Raw genomic sequence first — 19,443 nt, 5'->3', positions numbered from 1 at the left:
TGGCTCAGTCGGTTGGGCATCTGACTTTTGATTTCAGCTGACCTTGTGATTTCAGGGTCCTTGGATTAAGCCCCATGTCAGGCTCCATGCTCAGTGGGGAGTCTACTTGGGATTCTCTCTCTCTCCCTTTGCCCCTCCCCATTGCACGCTCTCTGTTTCTCTCCCTCTAAAATAAATAAATAAATCTTTTTAAAAAATATACATACTCACTAAAAAATAAGAAAAAACAAAAAGTAAATCAAAATTACTTGTTATTTCACTAGTGTTGCTATTTGGTATATATCCTTTATGATTTTTTCACACATAAATATACTTAGATATAAATGAAATTGAGCTGTAGAAATACAATTATGAATCAGTTTTTTAAAATTGAGGCTTAAAAATATTCTGGCAAGGGGGCACCTGGGTGGCTCAGTTGGTTAAGCGACTACCTTCAGCTCAGGTCATGATCCCAGGGTCCTGGGATCGAGTCCCGCATCGGGCTCCCTGCTCTGCGGGGAGCCTGCTTCTCCCTCTCCCACTCCCCCTGCTTGTGTTCCCTCTCTCGCTGTGTCTCTGTCAAATAAATAAATAAAATCTTTAAAAAAAAAATATTCTGGCAGGGGTGCCTGGCTGCCTCGGTCAGAAGAACATCTGACTCTTGATCTCAGGGTCATGAGTTCAAGCCCCACATTGGGTGTAGAGATTACTTAGATAAATAAATATTTTTTAAAAAACAGTCTGACAAAAATTTGGTATTTTTGGTGAAGCCTTAATATAGTAACATGTTCTGGCCTTGTGAAATCTAAGTTTTAGTTCAATCCTGATACAGGTAGAACAGTGGTGAGTGTTTATCACTGTCTGTCACATGTCTGTCACTGGTTTTAAATGTACAGGCGCTTTGTGCTCTAAAGAAGAAAAAACCATAGACCCTTTTTTTTTCCTCCTTCCGGCACCTATGAATGCTCTTCTACCACCATTCTTGTCTGTGTCTTTGTTAAAGGCTTATGTGATGTTCTGGAGACTGGGACCCCTGGGTCAGGAGTCTAGCAACAGGTTGATAGAAGGCGCAAGAGCTAGGAACTGTGATGTTAGAAGTCTAGAATGGCCTGGTTTGCCTGAAGGCATCCCAGAAACTATTGGGCATTCTTAGGAGACAAAACAGAACAGATCCAAAGCCAGCATTGTCACTAAATGGAAAAGCATCAGCATCAGCATTGGCATTGGTGTTGACCATTCGCATAACTGTGGCACCATATTACCTGAAGCCATTTAATCAGGGCTTCCTTCTGATCTCTGTCTTGCCTCAGAAAAATCTTTAAGGCATATTTGATGATGTCCCTGGGAAGTTATCTTAGAGTCGTCAACCAAGCTCACAGCTTCAGTCTAAACCACCTTTTCCCTCTGTTTTCTTTACCAATCAACTACGTGCTCCCCCCCCCCCCACCAATAATTGAAACTATAATCAGAAGTTTACCATTTCTCAGGGCACCTTGCTGGCTCAGTCGGTGGAGCATATGACTCTTGATCTCAAGGTTGTGAGTTCAAGCTCCACGTTGGGCCTAGAGCTTACTTAAAAAAATGGCTTACTCTTGGTTCTTTGATCATCCTAAGTGACTTCATTGATATTTAGCTCCCCTGAGGCAAACGGCAGTTATAATTGGATGTAAGATGATGTGGAAAGGGGTGGTTAGAGGTGACATGATTAGGATTGATGAGAAGGGAGAAAAGAGCCTGCTGCCAGTTGAAACAATGGATCAGCCAGCTTTTTGTCCATTTATCTATGTCAGTGCTCCTTAATTCTCCTCTCCTTGTGAGACTGTTTAAAGGTTTAGAATTAGAGCTGAGACAGATGCTATAGCAGTATATATGATATATTGCTTTCAAAAATAACACTTATCTTGGGGCACCTGCCTGGCTCAGTCGGGAGAGCATGTGACTCTTGATCTTGGGGTTGTGAGTTCAAGCCCCACGTTGGGTATAAAGATTACTTAAAAATAAAATCTTAAAAAATAAAAAAACACATATATCATCAGAAACAAATTTAGAAAATTCAGAAAAGTATAAAAATACAGGTTGCCTGTCATCCTACCTAGAGATAACCATATTTTATTATATTTATTTCCAGTTTTTACTTTTATGTTCTGGTTACTGAAAGAGTACATGCTCATAGTTGAATATTTGGAAAACACATAGAATTATAAAGAACTAGGAAATAAACTCATAATCCTGTAATCCAGGGACAACTATATTAATGTTTAGTGTTAGGTAGATTTGTGTATATATATGTAATTTTTATAAAAGTGATTTTTAAGTTTATATGGTTGTCGAGCTGGATGTACCCTTGTGTCCCCTTTTCTGACATAATATTAGAACACAATCTCATTTCTATATCATATTATTTTTTTTCTATATCATTTTAAAACACTCAAACAAAATTGCTGATGGATGCCTATTATTTCCTCATTTGGCTATACCATACCTTAACTATTCCATTATTTTTGGAAATTAGATCACTTATAATATGTTCAGTTCACTGAACATTGTCATGCATAAATTTTATCCACACTTATTTCCTTAGGTGGATTCTTGGAATGAGTATATTTAGGGCTCTTGGCATATCTTATCAAATTGTCTTCCACTTCTACCAGAGGGGTACTCAATAAATATTAATGGAGAGTGAAAGCTGCTGTCTGCCAGGATATATCATTCTTGTAGAGGAGGCTAATAATACAGTGAATTCATAAGAATGGAGTTCTTGCTCCTAAAATAATCCAGGCATGGCCAAGGGCTGAGTAATTTCGTGCTAGCTGTTTAATTGCAGTAGCTATTTAGAGGACTGATTTATAGGACCCAACTGTGAGGATTGGTATTTAGTACTGCATTTCAAATGTATATATGTGACTGCCTCTTCTAAAGGGATCTAAACAGCTTTGAACTCTCTTTCCTTTTGAAAAGTTAAAAATTCCTTAAGTTTTTATTCCTGGTACCACTACTACAATTTACTGGGCAACATACCTGATGTCATGAAAAGCAAAAGCTACAACAGATAAAAAGACCTCAGGAATGTACATCTAATTGACACTGCATTGCATTAATCATTAAACAGCTCTAATCTCCTGCAGATCACTTGTTGAATGGGCATTGTTACAAAATAAGAATTACGGGAAATAAGTATCCTGAATGTTCTTTCCACAGAAAAGAGGTGTTTGGAGAGAGCTGGGATTCCGTTGGCTGCTACATTCTTTGTTAGAAAGCTTGACCAGCTCCATGTTCTTCCCTGGCCTTGAAGGATGTGAATATGGCCCCACTGCTTCCTTTATATACACTCCCCACCCTCAGGAAAGCTAGAATTATTGCTTGCCTACTCCACTTCTGCCTTGTGCTTTTCCTTTCTGGTGGCCTTTGTTCACATTTCCTCCCCTTGAGATGCCCTACCTTTTTTGGTTTGATTTCATCATAGTTGTTTGTGGGCATGGGCAAGGGGGAGGTGGATTTTAGTAAGTTCTAAGGATATAGGTGACTTTATTCTCATTGGGGGGAAAAAAGAATCTTACAGGAAAAACAGAGGTCCTTTTTATCAGCACCGCATTCTCATTTCCCTTTCCCCCTGTCACTAGAAGGTTTTATTTCCCTGACGAGCTCTGTCATGTCCCGGGCACAATGGCTGGCAACTTCCCCAAACCCACGTTCTTCAGTTTAGCAGCCTCATTACTTAAGATCTTTACCTGTAACTCTAGGGAAAAGTCCAGGGGTGGATTCTTGTTGGCTTAGTATGGGTCACGTGTACATTTTTGAACCACTCACTGTGGCCAGAGGGTAGGGTGTGTGAATTGGCCAGACCTGGACCCCCTCCTACCTGGGCTTTCCTACTTAGAGTGTTCTGGACTGTTGGAAGTGGGTTAAATAACCATTCATTCTTTTTCTTCTCATTGTTAACTAAGGCTATGTGAGGAAGATATTGGAGTTGGCTTTGAAGGAAGAAAAGATACGTGCTGACATATTGTAAAAGAGGCTTTCAGATTCAGAGCATGGTTTGCGAGAAGTCCGAGAGTTGTGGGTGGTTGAAAAGTTAACAGTAGAAACAGTCTGCAAGAGTGTTGACTGAACTAGGCTGAAAGAGGTTAAGAGGTGTAGGAGGGAGAGAGCTGAAACTAGAGTCAGGGAAAGGTGTCATGGAACTTTCAAAAGGAAAAGATGATCTGTTGATAGGCAGAAGGCTGAGCAATCCTGGAGGCAGATTCTTTTACTATGGGAGTAAATGAGGTTATGCAAATGAACCTTATACCACTACAGGGTGGTAAGGTAGTAGAGGTATTCTATCAAAAATTCCTATATAATAACAAAAACTGTACCCAAGGCTCATAAGTAGTCTGCTTATTAGAAGCAGAATAAAATTTCATGCTAACAAAAATGTTAACATTTTCAAATGTTATAGAACTATTTCAGATTGACCAGGGCATGAAGTAATAAAAAATTAACTGAGTTCAGAGAGATAAGACAAGTCAGGTTGTGTAATTCTGGTAACAGCACATTTAGCTGAGGGAAGAGAACTCAGAAAAAAATAAAAATTTATTATAAAATAAATAGTCACTCAAACACCCAACTCTTGGTTTTGTTTCGGGTCGTGATCTCAGGGTCGTGAGATCGGGCCGAGTTGGGCCCGGCGCTCAGCGCAGAGTCTGCTCAAGATTTTCTGTGTGCCTCTCTCTCTGTCCCCCCCCCCACCCCCACCCCACTCCTTCCTCTCTTTCTCTCAGATAAATGAATCTTCAAAAAAAATAATGGTAGGGGTGCCTGGGTGGCTCAGTCGTTAAGCATCTGCCTTCGGCTCAGGTCATGATCCCAGGGTCCTGGGATCGAGCCCCGCATCAGGCTCCCTGCTCCGCGGGAAGCCTGCTTCTCCCTCTCCCACTCCCCCTGCTTGTGTTCCCTCTCTCGCTGTGTCTCTCTCTGTTAAATAAATAAATAAAATATTTAAAAAATAATAATAATAATGGCAATATCCTAAACTCTTAAGTTCTTTTTTTTGTTTGTTTTTAACTCCAGTTAACACAGTGTTTTATTAGTTTCAGGTGTACAATAAAGTGATTCAACAATTCCATACATCACTGGGTGTTCATTACAAGTGCACTCCTTAATCCCCATCACCTGTTTAACCCATCCCCCACACCCCCCCCCACATCCCCATAAACTTTTAAATTCTTTAAAAGGCTTTCTGATTGAAAGTTCCATCTTTGATTAAGAGGGAGAGGCAGTCCAGGATGAAGAGGGGACCAATGTGATTTCAGGTCATTTTATAGCTTGGAGAATAAAGAGATCATGTTCAAGAAGTACGTAGCCTTGGAGATGTAAATAATCAGACTGCTGGGAAAGATCTATGACCAGAGCCTGTTAGACACTCCGTGGGCTTTGCCCCGTAAGCACAGGCTCTCATTGTGTAGTCACACTCTTTAGAATGCTGGGGTGAAGGGTGGGGTAATTGGAAAAACAACCTGTGAAGCAGAAAGGTGGGAGCAGCATCACCCCTGCAATTGCCTGACCATAGCCAGAGTCTCTGTACACTCATCTCCAGATGGAGAATTGTTCCAGCTATTCAAACACAGAGTCACAAAGGATATATTTCCGAGTCCACGTGGAGGTGAGTGTCTCCTTTCTTTTCATATTTTTTATTCCACTAAGAACATTTACATTCACATACTTTGAAAATGAAGAGAAACTATGTGAGACACTGACAAACAAGTGTTGCTCGAAATAGGGCAACCAGATTGACAAACAGGGCCCAGGACTCTTGGCCCATGAATACTTTGGTCGTTATACAATTTGAGGGCTTGTAATGGGAGGTAGGGGCTGAGATCTCCCTAAAAAGGTTGAAATCTTGTAGGGATCCAGTTTTATGGATCCAGAAACTATGAATTTCTCCAGATTATGAGATGATGACAGAGTAGTTACTTTGCCTTGTTCCCTCATCTACTTATACAGTGTTTTGGTTTGTTTTTTTGTTTTTTACCCCATTTGTTATATCGCCCTTTTCATCATCCTTCTCCTGAACTTCCCTGACAGCTTACTATCCCCCACCCCATTCCACACCTCCCCCCCACATGCTCTCTTCATAAATTACCTGGCCTTGGGAGGTCCTGCTAGCCTTAGGGCCAAGCGTTAACTGTATTTCCCCCTCCATCCTCGGTAGCAGAGCTAAGGCCAAGCTGGAGTATTTTAGTAAAACTACTGAAGGTTTGTATATGACAGAATGAAGGCTTCGGCAACCTGATTGTGAAGCTGACAGATTGTTGCACATTCTCTTCAACTTGGGTTCTCTTGTAGTGTCACCCATCTCGCAGAAGCCAGCTTCTCCCTCTTTATACCTTTTCTCTCTCAAGAAGTAAAACATGGAGGAAGGGGGGATGGTAGTAAAACATGAGCGAGTTCCCTTTCTGAATCTGTCACCTCCCAAAAGGAAACAAAGTCTCAAAGTTAGGGTACATTCCTTCTCCAGGTTTTTATACTTTAAATCTATGTATGTAAACATACAATCTATATTATATAGTGTTGCTTTTTAAAAAATCTGCATTGGGGCGTGTGGGTGGCTCAGTGGTTCAGCGTCTGCCTTCAGCTCAGGTCATGATCCCAGCGTTCTGGGATCGAGCACTGCACCCCTCCCCCCCCAAACAGGCTCTCTGCTCAGCAGGAAGCCTGCTTCTCCCCCTCTCACTGCCCTTGCTTGAGTGCCTTCTCTCGCTCTCTCTCTGTCAAATAAATAAATAAAATCTTTAAAAATAAATAAGTAATCTGCATTAAGTGGTATATACATACCTTTCTGCATTTCTACTTAGCGTTATGTTTTCAAGATTTTCTGTGTATTAATGCTTCTAGTTTAGTTCATTGATTTTAATCTGTATATCGTTATATGAATATATCATAATTTATCAGTTTTCCTACTGATGAATATTTAGGCTATTTCCAATTTTTTTGACATAAATAAGGCTGCAATGTACCCCTTTGTGTATATCTTTTTGTATGTATAACCATGTTTGAGAATTTCTTTAGCTTACACCTAAAAGTAAAACTGCTATAGGGTAGAGACCTCTTAACTTTACTAGATATTACAGAATTATTCTCCAGAGTAGTTGCTCCAGTTTGCTTGCCTGCCAACAGTGTATGAGAGTTCGTTCTTCTCTGTATATTGGTCAGCACTTGGTGTTATCTGGCTTTAAAAGTTTTGCCATTCTGACGTATGTGAAATGGCATCTCATTAAATTTAATTTGCACTTTCCTGACTACTAATAGAGTTAATGTCTTTCTCCTCAATTTTCTATCACAGTTTCCTATTTCTTTCATAGCACTTATCACATACTATTATTATGGATTGGTTGATTTGTGTGTTCATTGCCTGCCATCCTCTCTAGGACGTAATCTCTGTGAGAACAGGGATCACAACTCTCCTGTTCACTGTTTTATCCCCAGACCTCAATCCAGGGTCTGGTAGTAGGGATTCAATAAATAGTTGTTTAATGAAGGAACCTGCTAGTGGGAGGGGCAGGGGTGTTCCTTGGTAGGTCTGCTATTACTACAAGAGAAATGCTTGTACAGTAACTGGAATTTATTTCTTTATATTCCTCCCATCCAAACACTATACTTTATTTCATAACCAGTTCAAAGTATCTGATTCTTTCCTTCATTTCTTATACCCTCTTTCCAAGCCTTTTGAATAGGCTTGAATAGAATGTAGCAGAAATAGAGAATCATAGAAATAGCCACTCATGGTTTGATTTGATAGAGATTATGTGCTCTAGCCTGGGGCCTATGATTTGAAATACACTGATATTGAATTAGCCTATGATTATTTTGTGCCCCACATCAGAGAAGAAACCAAAGTTCTGATGAGGTTCATTATTAGATAGGAAATTAAGTTGGAAGCCCTTTGCCTTTGTTGGGATTCTTATTTATTTATTTATTTATTTATTTATTTATTTATTTATTTATCTGAGAGAGAGAGTGGGAGACAGTATGAGAGGGGGAGGGGCAGAGGGAGAAGCAGACTCCCCGCTGAGCAGGGAGTCCGACGCGGGACTCGATCCCGGGACTCCAGGATCATGACCTGAGCCGAAGGCAGTTGCTTAACCAACTGAGCCACCCAGGCGCCCCTGTTGGGGTTCTTATTAAAAGAATTAATCTTGGGGCACCTGGGTGGCTCAGTCGTTAAGTGTCTGCCTTCGGCTCAGGTCATGATCCCAGGGTCCTGGGATCGAGCCCCACATCGGGCTCCCTGCTCAGCGGGAAGCCTGCTTCTCCCTCTCCCACTCCCCCTGCTTGTGTTCCTGCTCTCTCTGTGTCTCTCTCTATCAAATAAATCAAATCTTTAAAAAAATAAATAAATAAAAATAAAAGAATTAATCTTATCCTAACTACTATCAGACTCTCTGAGATAGGCAGGACTTCATCAGCAGAGATTCACTAGGCTAGGCATGGTAATTTTTTATTTTTGAGAAATCTAGACATTGACGAGGACTAGAATAAATCTCAGTGACTTTTTTACAGTTCCCTTTTTTTCTACTGTCACCTTAGTGCTGGTACCAGCAGCTCCAATTGCATCTTGTTCCAACTTTATTTAGTTCCTGAGTTCTGTTCTTTTTTTTTTTTTTTTTTTTTTTTAAGATTTTATTTATTTGACAGAGATACAGCGAGAGAAGGAACACAAGCAGGGGGGAGTGGGAGAAGGAGAAGCAGGCTTCCCGCGGAGCAGGGAGCCCGATGCAGGGCTCAATCCCAGGACCCTGGGACCATGACCTGAGCCGAAGGCAGACGCTTAATGACTGAGCCACCCAGGTGCCCCATAGTTCCTGAGTTCTGTTCTGACTACATCTTAAACTACTCATTGCCTTGATTAGGGTTCTTTGAGGGAGCAGGGAACAAGCCCACCCAAGCTAGCTTAAACCAGACACAGTCCAGGAATGTCTCAGAAAGTAAGAGCACAGACAGCTAGAACCAAGAATTAGAGCAGTGGAAATGTCTACTAAAAGCTCCCAAGTGGAGTGCCTGGGTAGCTCAGTTGGTTAAGCATCCAACTCTTGATCTCAACTCAGGTCTTGATTTCAGGGTTGTGAGTTCAAGCCCCCTCCACGCCCAGTGTGGAGCCTACTTAAAAATTAAAAATAAAAACAAAATAAATAAAATAAAAGCTCCCAAGTTTGCTTCTCTTTTCAAGAGAAAACCAAGCCAAGGATAAAATCTTAGTCCCAATTACAAATTCTCAGGGAAGGATGCATGCTCAGCATGGACCAGATGCCTGCCTGTCTCCAAAAAGCCATGACCATAAGGTTACTTCTACAAACATGGCAGCCAAGAGCCACTCCTGTAATGTATGGATAACACAGGAGGGCAGCTGCCAGAGGGGAAGAGATGTTAGGCAGAGGCACCCATAGATGTCTACTTTATCAGTTGCCGGACATTAGTTTAGAGGCTCTGAAACCTAGCAACTCCTTCATATCTTCTGCTTCCTTAACTTTTCTTGCCCCAAGTCTTACCTGGCTCCTTACCCAGCTTGCTGTTCTCCTTTCCATAGCCACTTGCAAGTGTATTCTTAACAGATCCCTGACTGCCCTCACTTAAGAGATGAACTTTGCAGATGAGAAGGTATATTTTTTTCCCTCGTTTGTTTATCTGGAAGGAATTAGAAAGTGGGAATATTCTGTATACTCTAACATCTCTCTGGTATGGCTTATAGTCCACTGATGTGTCCTGTCCCAGCAAGTGGGAAATAGCAGTAATTAGGTATTGTGGAACTTAAGCCACCTGGGAAGTCCATTCTGCCTTTGCTGAGACCATACATTCTCTTGTTACAGGAACATGACATAGAAACAACTCACGGTGTGGTCCATGTCACCATCAGAGGCCTACCAAAAGGAAACAGACCAGTTATTCTGACATACCATGACATTGGCCTCAATCGTATGTATTTGATTTTATACTTTCCCTTTTTATCTTAATACATGATCTTTGTGTATTTATTTTTAAAAAGAAGAAATCCCAGTATTCTAACAGAGCACAGGTGTTTTTCTCTGTGTCTTACCCTGCCCTCCTCATAGCTACACGTGTTAATGGCAGGATTAAGGTGTCTGGGAACTGTTCAGGAGAATGTGTTTGGGGGATACTGGAATTATATCTCATCTTTGTGTCTTAACTGCTAAAGGATGAACTGGTTAAGAGAGCAGAACTGAGGGGCACCTGGCTGGCTCATCGGCAGAGCATGCAGCTCTTTTTTTTTTTTTTTTAATTTTATTTATTTATTGGACAGAGAGAAAGAGAGAGCGAGAGCGAGCGCACAAGTAGGCAGAGCGGCAGGCAGAGGGAGAGGTAGAAGCAGACTCCCCGCAGAGCAGGGAGCCCGATGCGGGGCTCGATCCCAGGATCCTGGGATCATGACCTGAGCCAAAGGCAGACGCTTAACCAACTGAGCCACCCAGGCGCCCCATAGAGCATGCAGCTCTTGATCTTGGGGTTGTGAGTTTGAGCCCCACGTTAGGCATAGAGATTACTTAAAAAAATAGTGTGTCTCTTTAAAAAAAAAAAAAAGAACTGAAATCAGTTCTTAAATCTATACTTCTTTGGTTTTTTTTCATATTTCAAGTTAGAAAATCCAGAGTTTGAACTTAACTTTGTTGTGAGCTCTTCGTGAATTAGTAAAAGTATTCTTGCTATGGTCTGTCATCAGTGATTTTAAGTGGACTCTTCTAGATGGTAGTATAAGATTCTGGCCCTAGCCCTAGGCTCAGAGTCTATACTTGTGTTTTGTCCCATGCTTCTCTAGCTTTCAAACGTGGCCTACATTTGAGGCTACAGTCTAGTGCTGGAGCTTTTGTAGCCTCTTTTGCATGAGAAGTGATTTAAGTAGTTATACTAATAGGGTAGAAATCAAAGCAGCAGCCCCTCTCTACACCCCAGCAATTTTGCCAAGAGACCGTCTTCACATGGTGAATCTAAGCAGCCCAGGATATTTATTCTAGCCAGGTTCCTGGAATATAGTCAGCATCTCTGTGTCAGATGGAAGAATAAGGTACATGAGAAATGATAGCATTATGGGTGCAAGATTATTTCGTGCAATACCAGAATTGGTTTCCATTTTGGGGACATTGTGTAGAATCGAAAATTCAGTGTTGTTTTCAGGTCATTGAGATGTCTGGTATTCAGCCTTTAGGGCAGCTTAAATCACATTGTTCAGACACCTCATTTTAGTGGAACAGGGATTAAAAGGGAGTAAAAGCGGGGGAAGGAGAGTGAAAGAGGATGACGTTAGGAATTAATTGAGTCAAGGAAAACTGGAGAGAAAGAGAGGACTTTTATGTACAGTCTGTTGAAAATTGGGGAGAGACAGAGAACCTGTGACTTATGGGTATTTTTACTCTTACAGATAAATCCTGTTTCAATGCATTCTTTAACTTTGAAGATATGCAAGAGATCACCCAGCACTTTGCTGTCTGTCATGTGGATGCCCCAGGCCAGCAGGAGGGTGCACCCTCTTTCCCAACAGGGTAAGGCCACTAGCAAGATCTTCTGAAAGGCATGCATTCAGAAGAGCAAATGATTGAGCTCCAGTGGGAGAAGTAGCATTGATTTTAGCATAGCGCAGGGGTTATACTTATCAACCAACTACCCTCCCTGTTTCTCTCCTTGCTCTGAGAGGACTGTCATGTACATGTACAGTCTGTTGAGGAAAACTGCATGTTTTCCTATATCCAGGAATGGTTCTCCATAGATGGGACTCTGTCTCCCTGTAATTGCAAGGCTTAAGTGTCTGAAACACCCACTTCTCACTGTCTTTTATCTGTCTCCTTCATCATCTTTTTAAAATCTGTCATTTCTGTGTCCCTCCCTGAAACTTCCAACTACCTAGGTCCAAACTCCAATCCCTCTGAGCTTCCTGAGAGCACCTCCCCAACCTTACCTCCCAATCTGGTGACAGGAATTTGAATATTTTGTAACCATTTATTCTGAGAAGCTGCCCTGTCAGCTAGAGATGCATTTTGAGTGGACTTGGAGCTCTTGGCCTCATCCTAAACCTGCTTTGCATGGTGGAGCCACAGTCTCCCTCACTCTTCCCTGGACATTGTAATTACTGAGAAAGCACAAGCTGTGGAATGCTGGGTTTTTTCCCCTTTCCCTTGGCTCCTCTCCAGAGCTGCCTCTGCCAGTGACTGTTGTGAAATAGACCATTGCAGATGAGTAAGAGCTAACACTTACATGGGACTTGATAACATTCCTCACACTGCTTTAAATGCTTCACATTTATTAAGTCATTTAACCCTCACAGACCTATGGGACAGGTTTACTATTATTCCTATTTTACAAATGAAGAAACTGAGGCCTAGAGATAATTAAGTAATTTGGCCAAGATTACATAACAAATAAGTAGCAGAGCTGGAATTTTTAACTTAGGCAGTCTGGCTCCAGAAGCCATGTTACTGACTATGTCCAGGCTGTTCTGTCTCTCAGATGCAAATTGGCCAGTGACCAGCGTATAGCCACCAAGATTTAGATTCAGTTCCTTTTTTCTGTTTTGTGCACAAATGGCTCAAGAGCACTCCATTGCTTAAAAAATGTTTCAAGCAGAGGCAGGCTGACTCCCCTGTCAGATAGAGTAAATCCTGCCTCATATATAGAGATTGTCTTAAGATCTCTTTCCATCTCGTATGTTGACTAACATAACATAATAAAATAAAATTTAAAAAAAGATCTCTTTCCATCTCTGCTTCTGTAATCTCTATGGATGCTCCCTTCTTTTCTTGGATTCCTAGTCTGAATCAGTTCCTGGGCTTGCTTGACCATCTTAGGATCCAGTGGTTCATACCATACACCAGATTCAAAAGCAGTAAGGTAACCGTGTTATCTTATGCTTGAGTAAAGCAGATCAGCACTCATGATGAGGAGTCCAGGATTTGTGACTAGGTGGTTAGGCCCAGTAAGGCTTTGTTTATTCTTGCCTTTAGCTGCCTGAATATAAGCCACAGACCAAGAGCCACTTCTTCAGTTGACATACTGCTGGAAGTTTGCTGAGCCTCAATCCCAGTTAAAGTGATTATTAGGGATTTGGAAATACCCTGGGAAAGAGCCATATTACCTTTTTTTTTTCAAATGGCTTCCTCTGGTCCCAGAAACTGCCCTTTAGAATGTGGAGGCACATGGATTCTTCTCCTCCTTAGCATGGAAGTCGTAGAGAGTTGCACAACTTGTCACAGTCATTTCCACACATTATCTCCTTTCAGCCTTTGGTAAAAGAGAATGCTTTTATCTAAGAATCCCATACTCTTCTAGCTGTTCTTGTGATTGGGAAATGTGGGTGCATCCTAAGTCAGGAGATATCCTTTTGAATTTCAGGTACCAGTACCCCACAATGGATGAGTTGGCTGAAATGCTGCCGCCTGTTCTTACCCACTTAAGGTAGGTTCATTCTTTTATTGACTTTCTACCATTTGTTTGATCTAGGGGCTATGCTGGTGAGCAAACGGAATTAGTCACTGTCCTTGTGGAGCTTACATCTTAGTGGGAGGAATAATTAACAACAAATAAGAAAACAATCACAACTAAAGTGCTATAAGAGAAGTCAATGAGGGTGATGTTAGAGAAGGGTCAGGTTCACAAAGATAAGGCTAGCTGGGCAGTGCCTCTCTAAGAAGTTGTCATCTAGGCTGAGACCTAGACAGAGAGCCAGGGCAAGGTGGTTCCAGACAAAAGGAATAATATTTCCAGAAGTCCTAGACCAAATGAGCAAGTAGGAGGAAAGCACAGAGTGAAATTTGAGAAACAGGCAAGGACCAAATTACATAGTCTCATAGATCAGGTAAGAATTTAGGATTTTATTCAAAAGATATAGATATATAGAAGGGTTTTAAGCAGGGGATTGATACCCAGTTTCGTCTTTTATTTATTTATTTATTTATTTTAGTTTCAGGTGTAGAATTTAAAAATGGGTTGGATAAGAATGTGCATTAAGGGGCACCTGGGTGGCTCAGTCGTTAAGCGTCTGCCTTTGGCTCAGGTCATGATCCCAGGGTCCTGGGATTGAGCCCCACGTCAGGCTCTCTGCTCAGCGGGAAGCCTGCTTCTCCCTCTGCCTCTCCCCCTGCTTGTGCTCTCTCTCTCTGTCAAATAAATAAATAAAATCTTTAAAAAAAAAAAAAGAATGTGCATTAATTTTACATTTTTTTTTATTTTTATTTTTTTTTTAAGATTTTATTTATTTATTCATGAGAGAGAGGAAGAGAGAGAGAGGCAGAGGGAGAAGCAGGCTCCCAAGGAGCAGGAAGCCCGATGCGGGACTCGATCCCAGGACCCTGAGATCATGACCTGAGCCGAAGGCAGACGCTTAACCATCTGAGCCACCCAGGCGCCCCAATTTAGTCTTTTAAAATGATCACTCTGTGTATAAAAGTTGCCTTTCAGTAAAGCCTGTTTACTTTTTTAGTTTATTTTTTATTTTTTTAAAGATCTGTTTATTTATTTTGGGGGGTGGGCAGAGGGAGAGGGAGAGAGAATCCACAAGCAGACTCCCTGGCAAAGCATGGAGCCAGAAGCAGGACTTGATCCCAAGACCCTGAGATCACTACCTGAGCCTGAACCAAGTGTCAGACACTTAACTGACTGTGCCACCCAGGCACCCCAAGCTGTTTATATTCTTAAAAAGGATCACTCTAGCTATGGAGAGAATGGGTTGGAGAGGAGTATAAGAGAAAAAGCAGGGAGACCTTTAAACTATTACAGCAGTCAGGCAAGAGGTAATGCTAGCCTGGGAACTGGATGCCCTCAGCGGAATGCAATGAAGTAGATGGAGATAGGAAGGAAGTATTTTGGAGTTAGACTCTATAGGACTTGCTGTTGGATTGGACATGGAGGTATTAGGAGAGGGAACTGTTAGAATGACTCCCAGGTTTTAGTCCTATTTCATTTAATCCTTAAAATCAACTTAGAAGTAGGGGTGCCTGTGTGGCTCAGTTAAGCATCTGCCTTCGGCTCAGGTCATGATCTCAGGGTCCTGGGATCAAGCCCCGAGTTGGGCTCCCTGCTCAGCGGGGAGCCTGTTTCTCCCTCTCCTCCCCACTCATGCTCTCTGTCGCTATCTCTCTCTCTCTCAAATAAATAAAATAAAATCTTTAAAAAAAAAAATCAACTTAGAAGTAAGTAGTTGTATCCTTTTGTAGATTGGGAACTGAGGTTCAGAATTAGAGAAACTTGACCAAGTTCCAGAATCCAGTAAGCATCAGAGCCAGATTTGGGAACCCACTTGTATTTTTTCCATTATGCTGTGTCACCTCCAAATGAGTTAACCTTATCAGTTTTGTTTATATCCCCTTTCATAGTCTGAAGAGCATCATTGGGATTGGAGTTGGAGCTGGAGCTTACATCCTCAGCAGATTTGCAGTAAGTACATAAAGGATTACTCTCAATACCCTTGAGGTACACTGCCTAGGTCACAGCTCTACTTCTCTGTTAGTTACCAGGTACTACTGTGGGTCTTATTTAAGTTTTCCTAAAAATTCTATGAACAGCAGATAGAGGTTTATATGTAAAGCCCAGTTTTGTATTTATAGTACCTGAAAAACCACAAATGAGGGCATTACATCAATAAAAGGTAATTCTTAGAGAGGACTTAAGGAATTTTGTGCAGCCATTAAAATTTTGTAAGAAGAGCTCATAATGATATGTGATTCACGTATACTATAACGTTAACAAAGAAGTTAGAATACAGATCCACATAGTTTGTCATAGGCATAGGAAAGGACTGGAAGGAGATATACCAAAATATTAACAGGGATTGATGTTATGTGGTTAGGTAATACGAGGTTTTATTTCCTAATTTTTATAATTTCTATTTATCAGATTCTCTATAGTGAGTATAATCAGTGTAATCAGAGGGAAGGAAAGTAAACTAGAGTTTTGAGTGTACATAGAAATGTTTGTATTGATTTCTTTTTTTTAACTCTTTTTTTTTTATTAAGATTTTATTTATTTATTTGAGAGAGAGAGAATGAGAGACAGACTCGATCCCGGGACTCCAGGATCATGACCTGAGCCGAAGGCAGTCGCTTAACCAACTGAGCCACCCAGGCGCCCCTGTATTGATTTCTATTTAAGAAATAGAAATGAAGAAATTTTTTCAGATGCCTCCTGAGTGATAGACAGCCTTCTGGGGTGGGGTGGTATCACTCATTCAGTGGTTTCTGAAAAAAAATAGTAAGAAGCTCCTTTTGGGGACAAGGGCATAGGAGTGTGAAATTCGCCAGTCTAAGCCTCAGCAGCCCTTATGCCAGGTACTTACAAGGGTAGTTTCCCAGCAGGGAAGACCCACCATGAGCTAAACTGCAGAGATGCCAGGTTCCTTCCTCTGCTGCAGAAATAAATACCATGTCTCCTCCCAGATCCTTGCAAGGCAAGATCATTTGATAGCACTTTAAGGAACTGGTTTTCCAGTTGCTAAGTCAGTCTTAAAGAGCAATTTTTCCAAATATTCTTCCTAGCACCTCTCTGAAGTGTTACTTTCAAATCTGAGGCATTATGGCATAATGCATAAGAAGTGATTAACCATGCTCCAATTTTTTTAAAAGAATGCTGGGAGTGGAACTTTAAAACGTTGTCTTTGTCTCCTATTTCAGCTCAGTCATCCAGAGCTCGTGGAAGGCCTTGTGCTCATTAACGTTGACCCTTGTGCTAAAGGCTGGATTGACTGGGCAGCTTCCAAAGTAAGCACCAGATGGTATTCATTGGCTCATCTTGGTCCCTTCTCAAAATGTCCTACTTTTATTTTTATTTTTTCATTGAAGTATATCCAGATAAAGGCAAAAACTTTTAAGTGTACAGCTTGATGAATGTAATTACATATGCAATTGCCACTCAGTCAATATATAGACTATTTCCACCTCCGAGGATTCCCTTGGGCCTTTTCTTTAATTAATACTTCCTCTCCTTCCCAGATAGAACTGTTACTCTGATGTCTGTCACCAGAGATAGGTTTTCTGTATTCTTAAACTTCATATAATTAGAATGATAGAATATATATTCTTTTGTATCTGGCTTCTTTCATCCATTGTTGTCAGTGATCCACCTTCATGTTAGGTGTAGTGGTAGTTCTTTTCATTTTTTTATTGTTATTTATTTATTTATTGAGGGGGGGCAGAACGGGAGAGAGAATCTTAGGCAGACTCCATGCGCAGCACAGAGCCCAGCGTGGGGCTCGATCTCACAACCCTAAGATCATGACTTGAGCTGAAATTAAGAGTCAGACGCTCAACTGACTAAGCCACCTGGGTGCTCCTCAGCATGTTTTTAATTCTTGTTTAGTAGTCTATGGTGTGAATAGACAAAATGAGTTGTTTGTTATTTGCTTGTTATGAATAAAGTTCCTGTGCACATTCTTTTACACGTCTCTCAGTAGACCTACACATTTGTTTCTCTTGGCTCTGTACCTAGAAGTGGAATTGCTGGGTCATAGGGCAGTTGTATGTTTCGCTTTGGTAGCTACAGACAATGTTCCAAAGTGTTCGGCCAGCTTACACACCAGCGATGTGTGGAAGTCCCAGCTGTTCCACACCCTCACCAACATTTGATAGTCATTTTAATTTTTGTAAAACAGGAGCAGTTTTACTTGTAATAATTTGTTTATTTCTATATGGTACCCATCACCAAAATAGCTTTAGTTATTAAAAAACAATTTTGGGGGGCACCTGGGTGGCTTAGTCGGTTGAGTGTCCAACTCTTGATCTCAGCTTAGGTCTTGGTCTCACATTGCCCATCTCAGTAGCCCAGCATGGAGCCTACTTTAAAAAAAAAAAGGGTAAAAGAACAAAAAAAACCCTAATTTTTAATTATACCATCTTTTTTATTTTAAATGATGCTTATGGGTAAATAATGCTGGGTTTTAATTTGTATTTCCATAAGGGCCCATGATGTCTGAGCACCTTTTTTGAAACTTACTGGCCATTTCAGTATCCTCTAAGGAAGTGACTGTTCAGGTCCTTTGCCTTTTTTTCCTTAATTGGATTGCTAGTCTTCTTCTTAATGATCTGTAAGCTTTCTTTACATATTTTGCATATAAATCCTTTGGTGAGTACATGTAAATATCTTCTGGCAATCTGTGGTTTGCATTTTCACTTTTTTTTTTTAAGATTTTATATATTCATTTGACAGAGAAAGTACAAGCAGGGAGAGCAGCAGGCAGTGGGAGAGGGAGAAGCAGGCTCCCGGCTGAGCAGGGAGCCCGATGGGGGGCGCCATCCCAGGACCCTGGGATCATGACCTGAGCTGAAGGCAGACGCTTAATCAACAGAGCCACCCAGGCGCCCCACATTTTCACTCTTTTAATGAGTGAAATTAATGAATGAGTCACCCTCTTCACTGTACCCCAAATAACTAGCAACTGCACCAAAAGATGGGTAGAATTGAAGATGTTTGCTATCTGAAAAATGAAGATACTTGCTATCTACATAGAATTTACTATTTAGATAGAATGTTATCTACAATCTGTTCAAGGAGATAGGAAACTACAGGAGTATATTCTAATTGATGGAGGATCGTAGAGCCCAATGGTCAAGAAAGAATTCTTGAGACATTTACTGTACAAAAAGGTGTATTTATTATAGCAAGGGGATAGGACCCATGGGCAGAAAGAGCTACACTGAGATTTTGAGGAGCTATTGATGATACACTTTTAAGTTTGGGGACTGGTAATAACCTAAGTCTCTCAGGGGGGTTTGGCACGTTAAAGAAGAGTTATAGGATCCTGGAGGTCTGGCTATTGTCAAGATAAGGTGGTTTTTAGTCTCTAGCAAAACATTAAGGCAGCCATGAGTTCCTTGAGGAATGTCACACATATCCCACCTCTGGAGAGTGTTAGCTTGTGCTTTGCCCTCAGTTTACCTTTTGCTCCCTCATCATAATGACTTGACAAATATAAACAATCCCAGCAACAACCAGAGTGAAAAGAGTGAATAAGGGTAAAAGCATAGTATTATATAACTTTTGCATTGAACTGACCTTGCTAAAAAAGTCATTCACTGTTTTTAGATTGGAAAAGGAATTACTTTTGAAACATTTTTCAGTATTAACATACTAATGTTATTTGTATGTTATTTTAATCTGAAACTATGAGGTTGAGATTAAAGCAGTGATGTTACAAAGTTTTTCAGAGAATAACTCAAGCTTTCATTACCTGCTAAAAGATGCCTAATGTAGTAATCTCATTTTTAAACAAATACCTACTTATAAGTATTTTTAAGTTGCCATAAGTGTTTATTCTAATACACCACTGGATATAGTCTCCAAAATACCACTACCCAGCTTGTCATATGTATCAAGAATCTTTAGTGATATTCAGCCATGAGATTCAGTAATTCAATATTTAGGAACTTACCTGAAGGATAAATAGTGATACTTACAAAGATTTAAATAGAAGGATAATAATTTTAAGAATCTAATACC

General features: G+C 40.8%; 1 protein-coding gene across 4 annotated transcripts in view; it reads left to right on the top strand.

Moving 5' to 3' along the window:
• The window catches only part of NDRG3 (NDRG family member 3), a 74,817-nt gene that overhangs the window by 30,868 nt on the left and 24,506 nt on the right, over positions 1 to 19,443 (top strand). For all 4 annotated transcript variants that reach the window (XM_035006260.1, XM_035006258.1, XM_035006259.1 and 1 more), the window contains 5 exons: positions 9,822 to 9,927; positions 11,387 to 11,507; positions 13,351 to 13,413; positions 15,330 to 15,390; positions 16,623 to 16,709. In XM_035006260.1, the coding sequence (XP_034862151.1) occupies positions 9,822 to 9,927; positions 11,387 to 11,507; positions 13,351 to 13,413; positions 15,330 to 15,390; positions 16,623 to 16,709 (438 nt within the window). The remainder of the gene's footprint in view (positions 1 to 9,821; positions 9,928 to 11,386; positions 11,508 to 13,350; positions 13,414 to 15,329; positions 15,391 to 16,622; positions 16,710 to 19,443) is intronic.

The sequence above is a fragment of the Mirounga leonina genome, unplaced genomic scaffold (assembly GCF_011800145.1).
Source record: "Mirounga leonina isolate KUSES-001 unplaced genomic scaffold, KU_Mleo_1.0 Mir_150, whole genome shotgun sequence".
NCBI classification, from domain to species: Eukaryota; Metazoa; Chordata; class Mammalia; order Carnivora; family Phocidae; genus Mirounga; species Mirounga leonina.
Note: the sequence above shows the minus strand (reverse complement) of the source record. Positions and strands in the feature narration are given on the sequence as shown.